We start from the raw sequence: 13,879 nt of genomic DNA, 5'->3' as shown, positions 1-13,879 counted from the left end.
TCTCTACTGTTCCTCCAACCCCACACTTGCCATAATGCAAGCAAAATTTTCTTTTTTATGAAAACATTTTTCTGGGCCTAATCCCCTTTGCCAATAAGCTGGATGAGTGAGAAATCCATTGCCAAAACTGAGACCCAACATTGATCTGTAAAAGAAGGTTTTGCTCACTTTGGAAGTGAATTCCACTTCAAAAGGCAAAGAATTTAAATGTTGATCTCGACCTTGTCCACTCATCGTCCAGCATCAAAGCCAAATCAATTGTGTCAATTTGATCTGCAAGGGGATTTGCCTTCTGAAGAATTTGTGAAAAATCCTTAATTAACCTCAAGTAAAATTTGAAACAATTTTTTGATACCAGCAATGGTAATCTCATTAGACCCTTTTGGTCCTGCTATGGCTGGGAACACCCAGTAAAATCTTCTACCAGTTGTGCCTTCATTGGTTTGGTTGACAGTGGTTTGTTCTGAAATAAATTCTTCACCCGCAACAAATTGAACTCCCTCTGCCATCTTAAGTATTTTGATGTCAAGCCTCAAATGTGACAAATGTTGCTTGCAAATTGTTGTGAACATTTTCAGCCCTTTGTATTTCATTGTTACTTGTAACACACTTGTTGTTGAGAGCTATTCCACTTTAATCATGTAGTTTCTCTGTAGGTTGTAGCTTTTATCTTCAGCTGTGGTATTTGATCTTTTGAGACAGTAATATTTGCACCCTTATTAAGTTTCAAATTAATGCGATGTCCGTTAACATACACAAATTCTCCCAAATTCAAATTGATTTAGTGCACTAATTTCCCCTAAGCATGCCTATGGTATCTTTTCGAATTAAGATTTATATCTAATGAAGATATCTCTTCTAAGCAAAGAGGTTCTATAGCATTAACCTCTTTGCATGAGAAACCATTTGCCTTTTTTCTGACCTCAGATTGTCCTAATTCTGCTCACATGCATTAGCTGACCTGTAGATTTATAGATGCAGCATTCCCTTTTTTGTAGCTGAATGCTGTTTGTGCTTGTGAAGTTTTTATTGCTTCGATGTGCTGACATTAATTCTTGGAGTAGGCCAAACAGGAGGCACTGTGTTGGATTTTCATTTGTGTCCATAGAGTGTTTATACCTTTACAAAGTCAATAGGTTATGTTGTGATCTTCTCCCATGGTAAAGTTCTCCTCTCAATATTGGTTTAAGCCTCCCTGGTTTCTGCTTTCAGCACAATTTGAATAACTTTCTCCAAAGTTAAATCCACCGAGGACAATAATAATTCTGACACAGAGTCATCAATAATTCCAATAACAATCCTGTCCATTATGAGCTCTGATTTCAGAACTACGCAGTTGCAGCTCTTTGCTAACCTGTAGAGGTCATTAATGAAATTGTCAATGAATTCTCCTGGATGCTGAACAAATTACATTGACTAGTTGGGCACAGTTACAAAGATTAATAAGAGCAGAGATGATGTGTCTGTCACCATTGTGACCTCGTGCTACAATGCTTCGTCTATGAGCAATGCTAAACACACTGGCTTGGCGAGCGACGCTACAACCTCATTCAGAACTCGAGCTACAAATCATCTCAAACTTTAAATGCTCTATGTTTCTGTTCTTTCTGCCAAGTGACAACCTCCCATTTTCCCACATTATACTTCACAAAGCTAACTCTTTTATCCATTTTGGGGAAATTGTCTAGCAGCTCGTCTCGGATGTACATAATACTTGGGTGTAATGCTTCCTTGAGTATCTGTAAATGTGGTTATAATTTGCAGTGCACATGCAACATATCAAACTATACTAAAACTCTCCTCCTAATGCTGCTTTTTGGCAGGTTGTTGGCTGTGACCATCAACTTGGAAGTAATGCCAAGGAAGATAACTGTGGAGTCTGCAATGGGAATGGTTCCACATGCAGACTTGTACGAGGACAACACAAATCTCAAGGATCATCAAACAAATGTAAGCACCATTGGAAAAATGATCTTGGTGAAAACTTGAAGTCAGATAATATTTGCTTTCTGGACTTCACCTCGTTAGGGCTCTGATAGCTGGATGTTAAAGGCTATTGAAGCAAAGTCTATAAATTTTTCAAGGTTTTTTTTAAATTTGCCTACCACTCGAGCCCAACACACTGTCTTTCAGCCTACTCCAGTGCATATGAGAATAGTCAAATCCTGAATTAATCTACGTCACCTGAATACATTTTCTTTTTAATTGATTGACAATCTTCATAACTTTCTAAGATTGATCTATTTTTCTAGATGGTAAAGCAATCTTCTCAGCAGAGAACAAGCCCACGGTTACAGCAACAAAAAGATCTCTTGAGAGAGTCACATAATTGTGAGGTGAAAAATAAGCAATCATGAACCTAGAAATTGAACCTCATCACAATTAGCTTTCAGATGTGTCTAGCCTAACTAAACTTCTACAATGTTCATGATTGGTGATAGCTTTTTCTTATCTCAAGTGCCGATAACATGGTTGACATGTGGAAGGAAGATTAATAGTCATGAACACTGTCACTTAAAGCTGAAAAGTAGGCTTTAAGGAATCTAATGAAGGTAGGGTCTGGGGTTACTAGATAAGAGGCAGTTAGTGAGAGAGTTTCAAAGTATAGGCAAGATGGGTAGAGGATTTACCGGAGTCTGAAGCAAAAGAAAACACAATTAGTAAGTGATGGCAAAGTGGAGGACATTCCTTACAAGTTCTCCTTCAATTCATATGCCAAGCTGTTCCTTCACTGTGGCTGAATTAAATCCTGGAAACCCCTACTCGACACACTGTAAATGAGTTTACATCACATGGATAGCAGCAGTCCACCACTATCTCCTTAAGGAAAATCAGGAAAGAGCAACAAATGGCTGGTCTTGCAAACAACATCCATGACAAAATGGAAAAGGAATACTGAGAAAGAAGGAAAGGATCTTAAAATTGATGTGATGAAGTACAGAAGAGAGATGGAAGGAACTAGGGGGTAAGAATGCTGAGGTGTTTGTGAATCTAAGCCTGTGTATATATATATATATATATATATACAATACTATTAATGTAGGTATAATACATATAGGTGCATGCAATCCGCTTTGTTTTCCTTCCAAGTTAGATGCTGCAGCATCTTATTTGTGAAAGGACAAATGAAGCTTAACTGTTTACCATATTCTAAAATATGTTATTCATTATGACTGGTGGTTAATTTGTTTTAAATTCACTTATGGGATGTGAGCATCACTGGCTGGACAAGCATTTATTGTCAATTGCTAATTTCCCTTGAGAAGGTGGTGGTGAGTGCCTCTGGACTGTAGCAGTCTGTTTGGTGTTGCTAGACTCGAAGCCATCAGGGAGGCTGCTCCATAATTCTGCCCCAAAGGCAGTGAAAGCATGATGATATGTTACCAAGTCAAGATGGTGAGTGGTTTGGAGGAAAATTTGCAGGTGGTGGCATTCCCAGGCACCTCTTTGTCAAAGTTTATGCAGCTTGTTGCTATTGTCCTTCTCGGTAGTGGTGGTCATGGGTTAGGAAGAAGCGAGGTGAAGATCACTGGTGAACTCTGCAGTGCATTTTGTAGATGGTACACACTACTGCCAATGAGCATCAGAGTGAAGGGAGTGAATGTTTGTGGATGTGGTGCCATTCAAGTGGGCTGCTTTGTCATGGATGGTGTGAAACTTATTGAGTGTTGTTTGCTGCTGCACCCATCCAAGCAAGTGCAGATTAGTTTGTTCAATTTTCTAAACCATCTTGACCATAGCTGTAAAGTTATTTGATAATAATGTTTTTATTACTTTCAGTTTTGATCAGGACACCCTGAAAGCAAGCCAAGAATACAATGCGCATTTCATACATTTGCAACTTAGCTTGGTAAGATCGTTTCAACGTAGCAGAACACAGGGACAATTCTGATCACTGATACTCAGACTTTAGACTAACATGTTAGTGTAGTTAGAACTTGAACAATATTAAAACAAGCCACACCACGAGTATGGTTAAAGTTGCATGTACAGGGTGCCAAAGGAAAGCAATGCGTGAACAGCATAACTGAAAGATACCAATCAAACTAAGCAGATTTAACCATATCAAAAAAAGCAATCGTTCAATGGAATACTGCTCTGGTTGCCAGTCAGTTAATTGTATATTTATTAAATTTAATTGGTTCCAATTTTATTAGCAACAACAAATGGTACTTAAATATTTTTTATAAAATGTCCCGAGGAACTTCAGTGTGGTTTTGTTAAGCAAAATTTGATATGAAGCTACAAAAGGTTGGTCAAAGAGAGAAGCTTTTTGCAGCTTCTTAGAATAGGAAAGTTAGAGGTGGAGTGCTTTCAAGAGGAAATTCCGGAGCTTGGGGTCTAGGCAACTGAGAGCATGGTTGCCGTATTGTGAAATGGTTCCTGTCAGGAATAGTCAAGGGAACAGAATTCATAGAATCCCTACAGTGTGGAAGCAGGCCATTGGTCCAGCAAGTGCATACCAACTCTCTGAAGAGCATCCCACCCAGGTCCACCCCACACCTGTAACCCTGCATTTCCCAGGGCTAATCCACCTAGCCTGGACACTATGGGCAATTCAGCATGGAAAATTCTCCTAACCTGCACATCTTTGGACTGTGGGAGGGAACTGGAGCACCCGGAGGAAACCCACACAGACATGGGGAAAAGTCTATAAACTCCACATGGACAGTCCGAGGATGGAATCGAACCCAAGTCCCTGGAGCTATGAGGCAACAGCACTAACCATGGCCATCGTGCTGCCAATTGGAGGAGTGTAGATATGACCGAGTTTTACCAACTTGAGATTTTAGAACTAGAGAGGGTAAATCCAGACAAGAAGTTCACAAATGAGTATAAAAAGATTAAATTCCAAATTTACAATTTTACACAAGGTGGAGCTAGAAAAAATGACATTCTTTCGTCAGAATTCAACGCTGACGCTCCGGATAAGTGATAGTTGCATTTATGTGGTACTGAACCGAAATAAACAGTCCCATATTTGATAGTTCGATTGTGTGATTTAGCTGGAGGCACTGTACAAGGCTAATGGATTCAAGAAAAATACACGCTTTTAATGTTTGAACTGACAAATGCACACGTGGGCAAGGAATGTCAAGCTCCCTTGTGATGAATTTTCCACTGTGATATGTAGGTTCAAACACAAAAGTAGTCTTTTGAATCAACAAAATCAGAAGTTGCTGGAAAAGCTCAGCAGGTCTGGCAGCATCTGTGAAGAGAAAATCAGAGTTACTTCTGAGGAAGGGTCACTGGACCTGAAACGTTAACTGCGATTTTCTCCTTCACAGATCTGCCAGACCTCCTGAGCTTTCCCAGCAACTTCTGTTTTTGTTCCTGATTTACAGCATCCGCAGCTCTTTTGATCTTTTGAAGCACCAAGTTGGTACTGATTGTGCATCAATGTGTGAGTGTCCTCAGGAGTCAGGACAAACATACCTTGCTTAGTTTATTCATCATATTTTTACTTGCCTTATTTGGTTGTATGAGTTTTTAGAAGGCATGTGAGGCAATTATAATCTGGGAAAGTTGGCACGTCATTTCGAAATTTTTTGCGGTGCATACTATTTCCAAACCATTAGATGGAACTGTTCTACCATCAGGAGCCAAACCTTGTGCTCAGGAGGGCCAAAGGCAATGAGACTGAAGTTCACCCAGAAGGTTCAACTACTGACTTCTCTTCAACATTATATTTGGTTCTCCCTATAGTTATTGGGATGGCATAACATGTAATGATATGTGTTGATCCTTTTGAACAATAATGAAATCATGCTTTAACATAATTGCAATTATAAATGGCAAAAGCTGACTAGATTTATGTGACTTGTCAAAATGTGCCATTGCCAGTGATTAGTGAATACTTACCTCTACACAAGGTTCACCAGCCATATAATGTTTACAAACACAAAGACTATACTCCTCAGGAAGTAAATCAGTAGCAATGAGTATTCCTTATTAAATCTGATTCTGGCTATATCTTTAACAATGCCAATTTTTAAAGGTCCCAATAAGTCATGGAATAGAAACAGTAAAGTGAAAGTTCACTAGATTGACCCCACAGTTAGGAAGATTCTACTATGACAGACTGAATAAATTGGGTGTGTAGATAATGGAGATTAGAAGAAGGAGAGGTGACTGAAGTGTGCAGAATTCTGATGGGTCTTGCAGAACACACAAAGAGATTGTTTTCACTTGTTAAAGAAACTAGAACATGGGGGGGCGCAGTCTTAGAACAAGGGGTTGATCATTTGTGACTGTGAAGACAATTTTCTTCACTCAGATGGCTGTTTACCTTTGAAATGTTTACCCCAGAGGAATGCAGGTGTTCCACCTTTCAATGTTGTTCAGACAGAGATAGACAGATGTTTACTCTGTCAGAGAATTAACGGATATGGGAAATGAAGGAGAACCAGGAGTTGAAGCCCATGGTCAGTCTTGAGGATGTAGTGAGATGATGGCATAATGGGCACTGTGGAATATTATTGGTCAGGTACTCTTAGAGGCCCAAGTTAATAGTCTAGGAATGTGATTAAAATCCCTCTGCTGCAACTTGTAGAATTTGATTACCATCTGATAACTCTAAAATATAATGCTGGCTTCAGCAATAATGCTGATGATAACCAAAATCGATTATTGTAAAAACTAATATTTTCACCAACATAACTTAGGGAGAGAAATCCTCCATCTTTCCCTGCTGTGACGTTTACGTGACTCCAGACCCATAGCAAAAGTGATTGACTCTTAACTGTCCACTTCTCTGGCAAATTCAAAGCCTTTAATGGATGGACAATAAGCACAGGCCTTGTTTGTGATGCTCACATTTCCATGAATAAAAGCGAAGAATAATGGCAGAACAGACTCAAGACTGTTATATTCTACTTATGTTCTTGTGTGCAGCTGAGCAAATGTACAGGTTTTTTTTTAAATTGTAAAACATGCACTGTGGATTCATTTTGTGAATTTATGGCTGGCATCTGAGTGAAGGAATGGACAAAATAATTCAGAAATACTTGAACTTTGTGAATGATCGCAGACAATTGGCTGTTTATAACTGTTGCAAAACTAATCAGTAAACATATAAATAATCTGCTCATCGGTCAGGCATCTGCATTGTGTACCGAGTTTCATCTCTGGCTTGAACCAGTCTTTTGGTTCTTCATGACTCCATTATGTTTGAAAACCAGATCTTCATATAAAGTTATTGAAAATACTAGGATATAAATTCATTGTAATCGGTGATTCTTTGACTTCTCACCCATGTATTCTTTCTAAACGTTTGTCCACTGATGGTGGCTAATTAATCACAGATAGTGTCACAGTTATGCTCATGTATATTCTTGCCCAACTATCACAATTATGAACAATTTCTAACATCTAACAATAGGATTGGGGGTCTGACAACGATGGATACCAGGTGCCCCAACACTGAAATTGTTACTGATGTTTTTTTCAAAGTGAACAGAAATGGATTTTCTTCATACTCGACCACAAATATTTCCCTTATTTCTCGGCATAATATCAGCTTACTTCACTTGGGAGCAATCATTCATTTGCATCAGAAAGTTGTGTGCTCAAACCTTGTTGCAGCACTTGCCCATATTATGTAGACACACGTTTTAACATACTGCTAACGTGGTGCTGCTTTTTTGGAGCTGCAGTCCTGTCAATAAGATGTTAAATTAAACTCCTGTTTGCCTGTTCCAGTGAATAAAGGTTTTATTTTTAGAAAATGTAGGACACTACTTAGTGCACTGGACAAAATGCTTCTGTTAAACAATACCACCAAAATTAGATTAACTTATCATTTATCTCATGACACAGATTGAAATGCTTCATGGTCAATTAATGCTGAAGTGTTTTATGAGTATACCTTCATTTCTTCAGTCAATCAGACATAAAGCAAAATATCTTCTGCCAGGTCATTTACACAAAATAAAAGATAACCTGAAAATGCCCACAGAATATTTTAATTGCATCAGATTCTGTAGAGGAAGGGTCATAAAATGTCAAAATTCAAAGTTGTGAATCCTGATGAACTTTGATCCAAATAATGGGACACTGCAACAAAATTCAACTGAGAAATGGAAGTTCTGAAGAAAGGTCACTGGAATTGAAATGTTAATTCTGCTTTCTGTCCACAAATGCTGTCAGGCCTGCTGAGTTTCTCCAGCACTTTCAGTTTCTGTTTCACGAGCATTTGTTCATGGTTTTTCAAAGATTTTCGTCTGAATTTTCAAGCAGATGGCCTCTGCTGCATGACAAGAGTGGTGTCAGAGGCCCAAGCACATAAATTTCTGACCCGGAATACACAGCCTACTGTGCAGGGAAGCAAAGTGGAAAGGAATGGGGCTTGGTTCACAGAGACAACTGCACAAGTTAAAGTGCAGCTGTCTTGGACTGATTTGAATTTTATGTATGAAATTACCAAATTATGATCTGTGCACTTTAGACCGCATGAGCAAAGGTCCAAAGCATCTGGAATTTGTTGAAGTGTTAGCATACTTTTAGGAGAAGTAAAGTCTCTTTTTGGATATTTTGGCTCCAGTAAACCTTTGGGTGAGCTAAAATGCACTTTGGGAGAACGACTTTGTACATTGGAACTATCAAGATAGTTGTCAGGATGTTAAGGCATTTTAAACCCTGCCCTTTATATATTTGAAGAAAAAAATCTGTCTCCTGTATTAGAAAGATACTGTGCTCACTATTTTGTTGACTGTTGAAATAAGGCTAAGGGCTCCAAATGCAGGATTAATGTTATACAACAGTATGACATTTGGTTATTACAGTAGGATGACTATTGGTTCAGAGATAATGGGAACTGCAGATGCTGGAGAATCCAAGATAATAAAATGTGAGGCTGGATGAACACAGCAGGCTGAGCAGCATCTCAGGAGCACAAAAGCTGACGTTTCGGGCCTAGACCCTTCATCAGATGAAGGGTCTAGGCCCGAAACGTCAGCTTTTGTGCTCCTGAGATGCTGTTCGGCCTGCTGTGTTCATCCAGCCTCACATTTTATTATCTTGACTATTGGTTCAGTCTGGTTGACAGTTCTGAGTTTAACGACCTCTTTCAGGTGAGACTATTAATTCCAGTGCTTGATATTTGTGTAGGGATAAAGGAAGCTAAATATAGTGAATAGATTTTTATCAATGAATTGCTTTTTTATTAGAAAATATAAATTAATCAATGGATACCTAAAAATTTTATTTAATCTCAGGATGGGCTATCACGGTAGCCTATGGTGTGTACGGACTGTGTAGGTACGGTCGGTAAGGGGGAGAGGGTATGGATGGGGCGATTGGTTGACAGAAGTTGGTGCTGCATTGGTAAAAGGGTTGGCTATAAAGGCCATGGGATGTAGGTCGAGGCTTAAAGGATGGCGGATTGTACGAAAGTCAACAGGAGATTGGTGAATCGACTCAGGTTGGCACGAAAGATTTTATTGGACTGTTATAATGGGTGAAGGGGCATCGGTTGGTATGGTAATATGAGGGGTAGAGGGTGTAGAGAGGGCTGTGTGTTGGCACAGAGGAGACGAGGGCTAATGGAGTGCCTGGGTGGCATAACGTGGCATCGGCTTGTATGCTTGGGGCTTCGGTATTGTGTGGGGCTGGAGTGTTTTTCTTGTTGTTGTTCTTTTCCATAACTTCAGCAAAGCACCAGAGCACCAAGGCAGGCCTTCTTGCCTGTTTACCTCCACACCTGGCAACGTCCACATTTTCAGTGTCACTTACCATGACTCCCATAAAGTATGACCACATCTCCTCAACCAGATCTCCTCTCCCCCACTCGCCCCAAGGTCATTCCAGGTCAGGTTTGCAAAACCGGGAATTGTTCCAACTCTGAGCCCTCTGACCCAGGGACAAAAATTCTGCAACTCTACAATTGTTAATTAGAATTTATCTTATTACATTTGATTAGCATTATTGATTTCAGATTCTGAAGAAGACCAGACATGTTCAATAAAGAAATGCCGTGTTTTTAATTTGTTTTAATTAAAAGTTTTATTATTTTCTGTTAAATTTTTAAAATTTTATCTTTATTCTGAAAAATAAAGATTTAGCATGTTTGTCAATGTCATAATGAAGGAGGAACAAATAAGCATGTCTCTGGTGAGATGTACAATAGCATTGAGCAGTTTTTATATTCCAATGCAGCTTATGTAAAGTAGAGAGAAAAAAAATTAAATGGTCTCCATCAATGCAATACATGTTAGAGAGAATTCTCCCAGATACGTTTTCCATTAAAATGTCTCATTCTTCAAATTTCATTTCCCAGTGGACGACGCGGTCATTGCCATTCCATATGGAAGTCGGCATGTCCGAATAGTACTCAAAGGCCCAGACCATCTGTGTAAGTAGATACCAATTTTATGACTGAACTGCTCTACATCTGCAGTTTGTTGCTGTGTTTTTGTTTTGACCTTCTTTGAAGATGTTATAGAAAATATTTAACAATTTTAGAAAAAATCTTCCACCTGCAGTACTCCGATAACGTCTGTGAGAAATGTACATTTCTGTTATCTTTTTACGGTCAGATTTGCTTGTGGGTGTATTTATGCTTATGCATAATCTTGGGTTGGCTGATGTTGAAAGTCTGGGTCAGTCAGGGTGCGTTGAATAGTCAAATCAATGTACTTATGCTGGGTGTCCTAATGGCTCAGTGGTTAGTACTGCTGCCTCACAGCGCCAGGGACCCAGGTTTGATTCCAGCCACGGGTGACTGTCTGGGTGGAGTTTGCACATGCTCCATATGTCTGTGTGTGTTTCCTCCGGTTTTCTCCCACAGTCCAAAGATGTGCAGGTTAGGTGGATTGGCCATGCTAAATTTCCCTTAGCATACAGGGATGGGCAAGTTAGGTGGATCCACAATGGGAAATGCAGGGTTGCAGGGATAGGATGGGGGTTGGAATGCTCTTCAGAGGGGTAATGTGACTGGGCTGAATGGCCTGCTGCCAAACTGTAAGGATCCTATTTGTGTTTGTGCTGCTATTTCTTTTCAATGGTATATTTCTGGAATGTATTTTCTTCCACGTAGGTTTTTTTTAAAATCTGAAAGATGTTTTGAGATACCCTTATGTAAAGAATTATATATTTGATCAGAGGCGTCTAAATACCTGGACAGTCATAAAATAATGACAATCCCTTTAAAAGCAATTATGCATTTCTCCACAGAAACTTGCGTGTCAAAGTTACATAAACTCACACATCTGCCCTCCTCTCCAGTGCTTGCAAATAGCACAAACAAATGGATTTTCCTCACATCATCTTCATGTATTCAGAGGAAGCACCTGAAGTTTGTTTCATCTTTTGTTTTAAGAGTAGATTTGGGAATACTTTACTGTGACTGAACTTCTCTGGGTCAATCAGCAGCAGCTGAGCCTGTTGAAACGCTTAGCTGAGAAAGTTAATAAAGACTACAGGAAATGTATTAAACATTGTTGGGAAATTTAGTAATAAGTTTCTGAAAACAATGGAAAAAATGTTGTTTCATCATTGTGCATCCCATTTAAAGTGAACCAGTGAGCTTGTAAATATTAGGGAATTGAAAATTTCCAACTTTGAGAAAATGCCTGATGAGCAGAGGCTCTCTAATTCATTGGTCCTGCACCTTCTATCATTTTCTCCATTAAAAAAATGACTATAGATTCCCTCATCCTTCACTAACAACTGGACATCCCAAAGTACTTCACAGCCAATGAAATGTAGTCACTGCTGTAATCTAGGAAATCCTACAGCTAATATGTGCACAGTAAGTTTCCAAAATCAGCAATGTGAGTATGATCAGATATTCAGCCATCCAGTTATTGATTGTTATTGATCATGAAGATAATTGCCCTGCTCTTCTTTAGAATTGTACAATGGAACTTTTACATTCACTTGAAATTGCACATGCAGCTTCAGTTTAACATGTCATCCAAAAGCCAACTTCTTCAAAAGCACCTTCAGTACTGCAGAATAGTATCAACCTGATTTTGTGCTCAAATCTTGGAGTATGGTTTTAGAACTGTAACCTCCTGAGTAAGGCAACAGTCTTCCGTAAGGCAGAAAACACAAAAGTTTGAACACGCACCAACAGGTTCAAGAACAGCTGTTGTCAGACTGCTGAATGGACCTCTCTAATTTCAGACCTGATGTTGATTTTGCTTGTTCTCCTTTTGTGCAGCAGTAACCTTGTATGCCTCACTCTGCCTAAGTGCCTTATGATCTGCATGTCCTTGTTTGTCATGACTTGCCTGTACTGCTTACAAAACAAAGCTTCTCACTGTACTTAGGTACATGTGACAACAATAAATCAAATCAAATCAAAATCAGTGATACCAGTCACACCAATGCTGAGGCATTGGAACAATAGATCATAGAAAGAAAGTTAGCCGTAATTTTGAGAGAGATCTTTCACTACAGTCATAGAGATATACAGCAAGGAAACATACCCTTTGATCCAGCTCGTCCATGACGACCAGATATGCTATCTAATTTTAATCCCATTTGCCAGCATTTGGTCTATATCCCTCTCAACTCTTCCTTTTCATATACCTATTCAGATTTCTTTTAAATGTTGTAATCATACCAGTCTCCACTACTTCCTCTGGTAGCTCATTCCATACACGCACCATTCTCTGTATGAAAATGCTGCCCGTTCGGTCCCTTTTAGATCTTTCCGCCCTCACCTTAAACCCATGCCCTCTAGTTTTGGACTCCCCACCCCGGGGAAAAGACATTGCCCGTTTACCCTATCCATGCCCCTCATGATTTTATAAACCGCTATAAGGTCACCCCTCAACCTCCGGTGTTCTAGGGAAGATAGCCCTGCCCTATTCAGCCTCTCCCTATAGCTCAAACCCTCCAAGCCTGGTAACATGCTCGTAAATGATTTCTGAACTCCTTGTAGTTTCACAACATCCCTCCTACAGGAGTAGACTGGAATTGCACGCAGTATTCCAATAGTAACCTACCCCTTTCCTGTACAGCTGTAATGTGACCTCCCAACTCCTACACTCAATTCACTGACCAATGAAGGCAAACATACCATCCGATAAAGGTTCCATTGTACTTTAGGATAACTTTCTTCACAGTCCACCACACCTCCAGTTTTAGTGTCATCTGCAAACTCACTAACCATGCTTCCTATGTTCACATCCAAATTATTTATGTTAATGACAAAAAGCAGTGGACCCAGCACCGATCCTTGTGGCATACCTCTGGTCACAGGCCTCCAGACTGAAAAGCAACCCTCCACCACCACCCTCTGTCTTCTACCTTTTGAGCCCGTTCTGTATCCAAATGGCTAGTTCTCCCTACATGACCTTAACTCTACAGCATTTTTGTGCTTTCTTAATCTCCAACGAGAATCATGAGAAACTTTGATCTCAATTTTATCAGCACGGTGTAATAAGGAGTGAGACTGCAAAACTGAGACAGAAATATGTAACCTAATTAACTATAAATTCAGCTGGGCCACTTCAGCCTGCAACTCACCTGCTCTGAAATTATGACACAATCCAGTCCTATTTTAAATAAAAAGGAACATAACCTGTTTATGTGAAGGACAGCAGATATTATCCCTCTAACATTTAGGTACTGAAGCTCAAAAGATGGAAAAAGGAAGAAACATTTGGATCATCCGCAGCCCTTCTCACAAAAGCTGCACATGCTCAGTGCCAGTGATAGAAGCCATTTTGCACAGTGATAGGAATAAAAACAATAGGAAGCCTTTTCCAGTCAAATATGACTTTTCTTCAGAAGTGAATGGAGGTAGAAATGTGCTGGATTTGATACTGGTGAAAGGGGTGAGGAGAACAAGGAAAATAGAGATGATCAAGGCTAACATAGAGGATTGGAGAAGCTTAATAAAAAAGATGGCATGAAACAAAAGACAAAG

At 39.5% G+C, this 13,879-nt stretch overlaps 1 protein-coding gene across 1 annotated transcript in view; it reads left to right on the top strand.

Moving 5' to 3' along the window:
- LOC125451321 (ADAMTS-like protein 1) overlaps positions 1–13,879 on the top strand; it is a 515,681-nt gene that overhangs the window by 316,765 nt on the left and 185,037 nt on the right. Inside the window, exons 6-7 of the mRNA XM_048528318.2 lie at positions 1,824–1,950; positions 10,277–10,351. Of these exons, the coding sequence (XP_048384275.2) occupies positions 1,824–1,950; positions 10,277–10,351 (202 nt within the window). The remainder of the gene's footprint in view (positions 1–1,823; positions 1,951–10,276; positions 10,352–13,879) is intronic.

Source organism: Stegostoma tigrinum, chromosome 3 (genome assembly GCF_030684315.1).
Source record: "Stegostoma tigrinum isolate sSteTig4 chromosome 3, sSteTig4.hap1, whole genome shotgun sequence".
Taxonomy (NCBI): Eukaryota; Metazoa; Chordata; class Chondrichthyes; order Orectolobiformes; family Stegostomatidae; genus Stegostoma; species Stegostoma tigrinum.
This window is presented reverse-complemented; position numbering and strand designations above follow the sequence as displayed.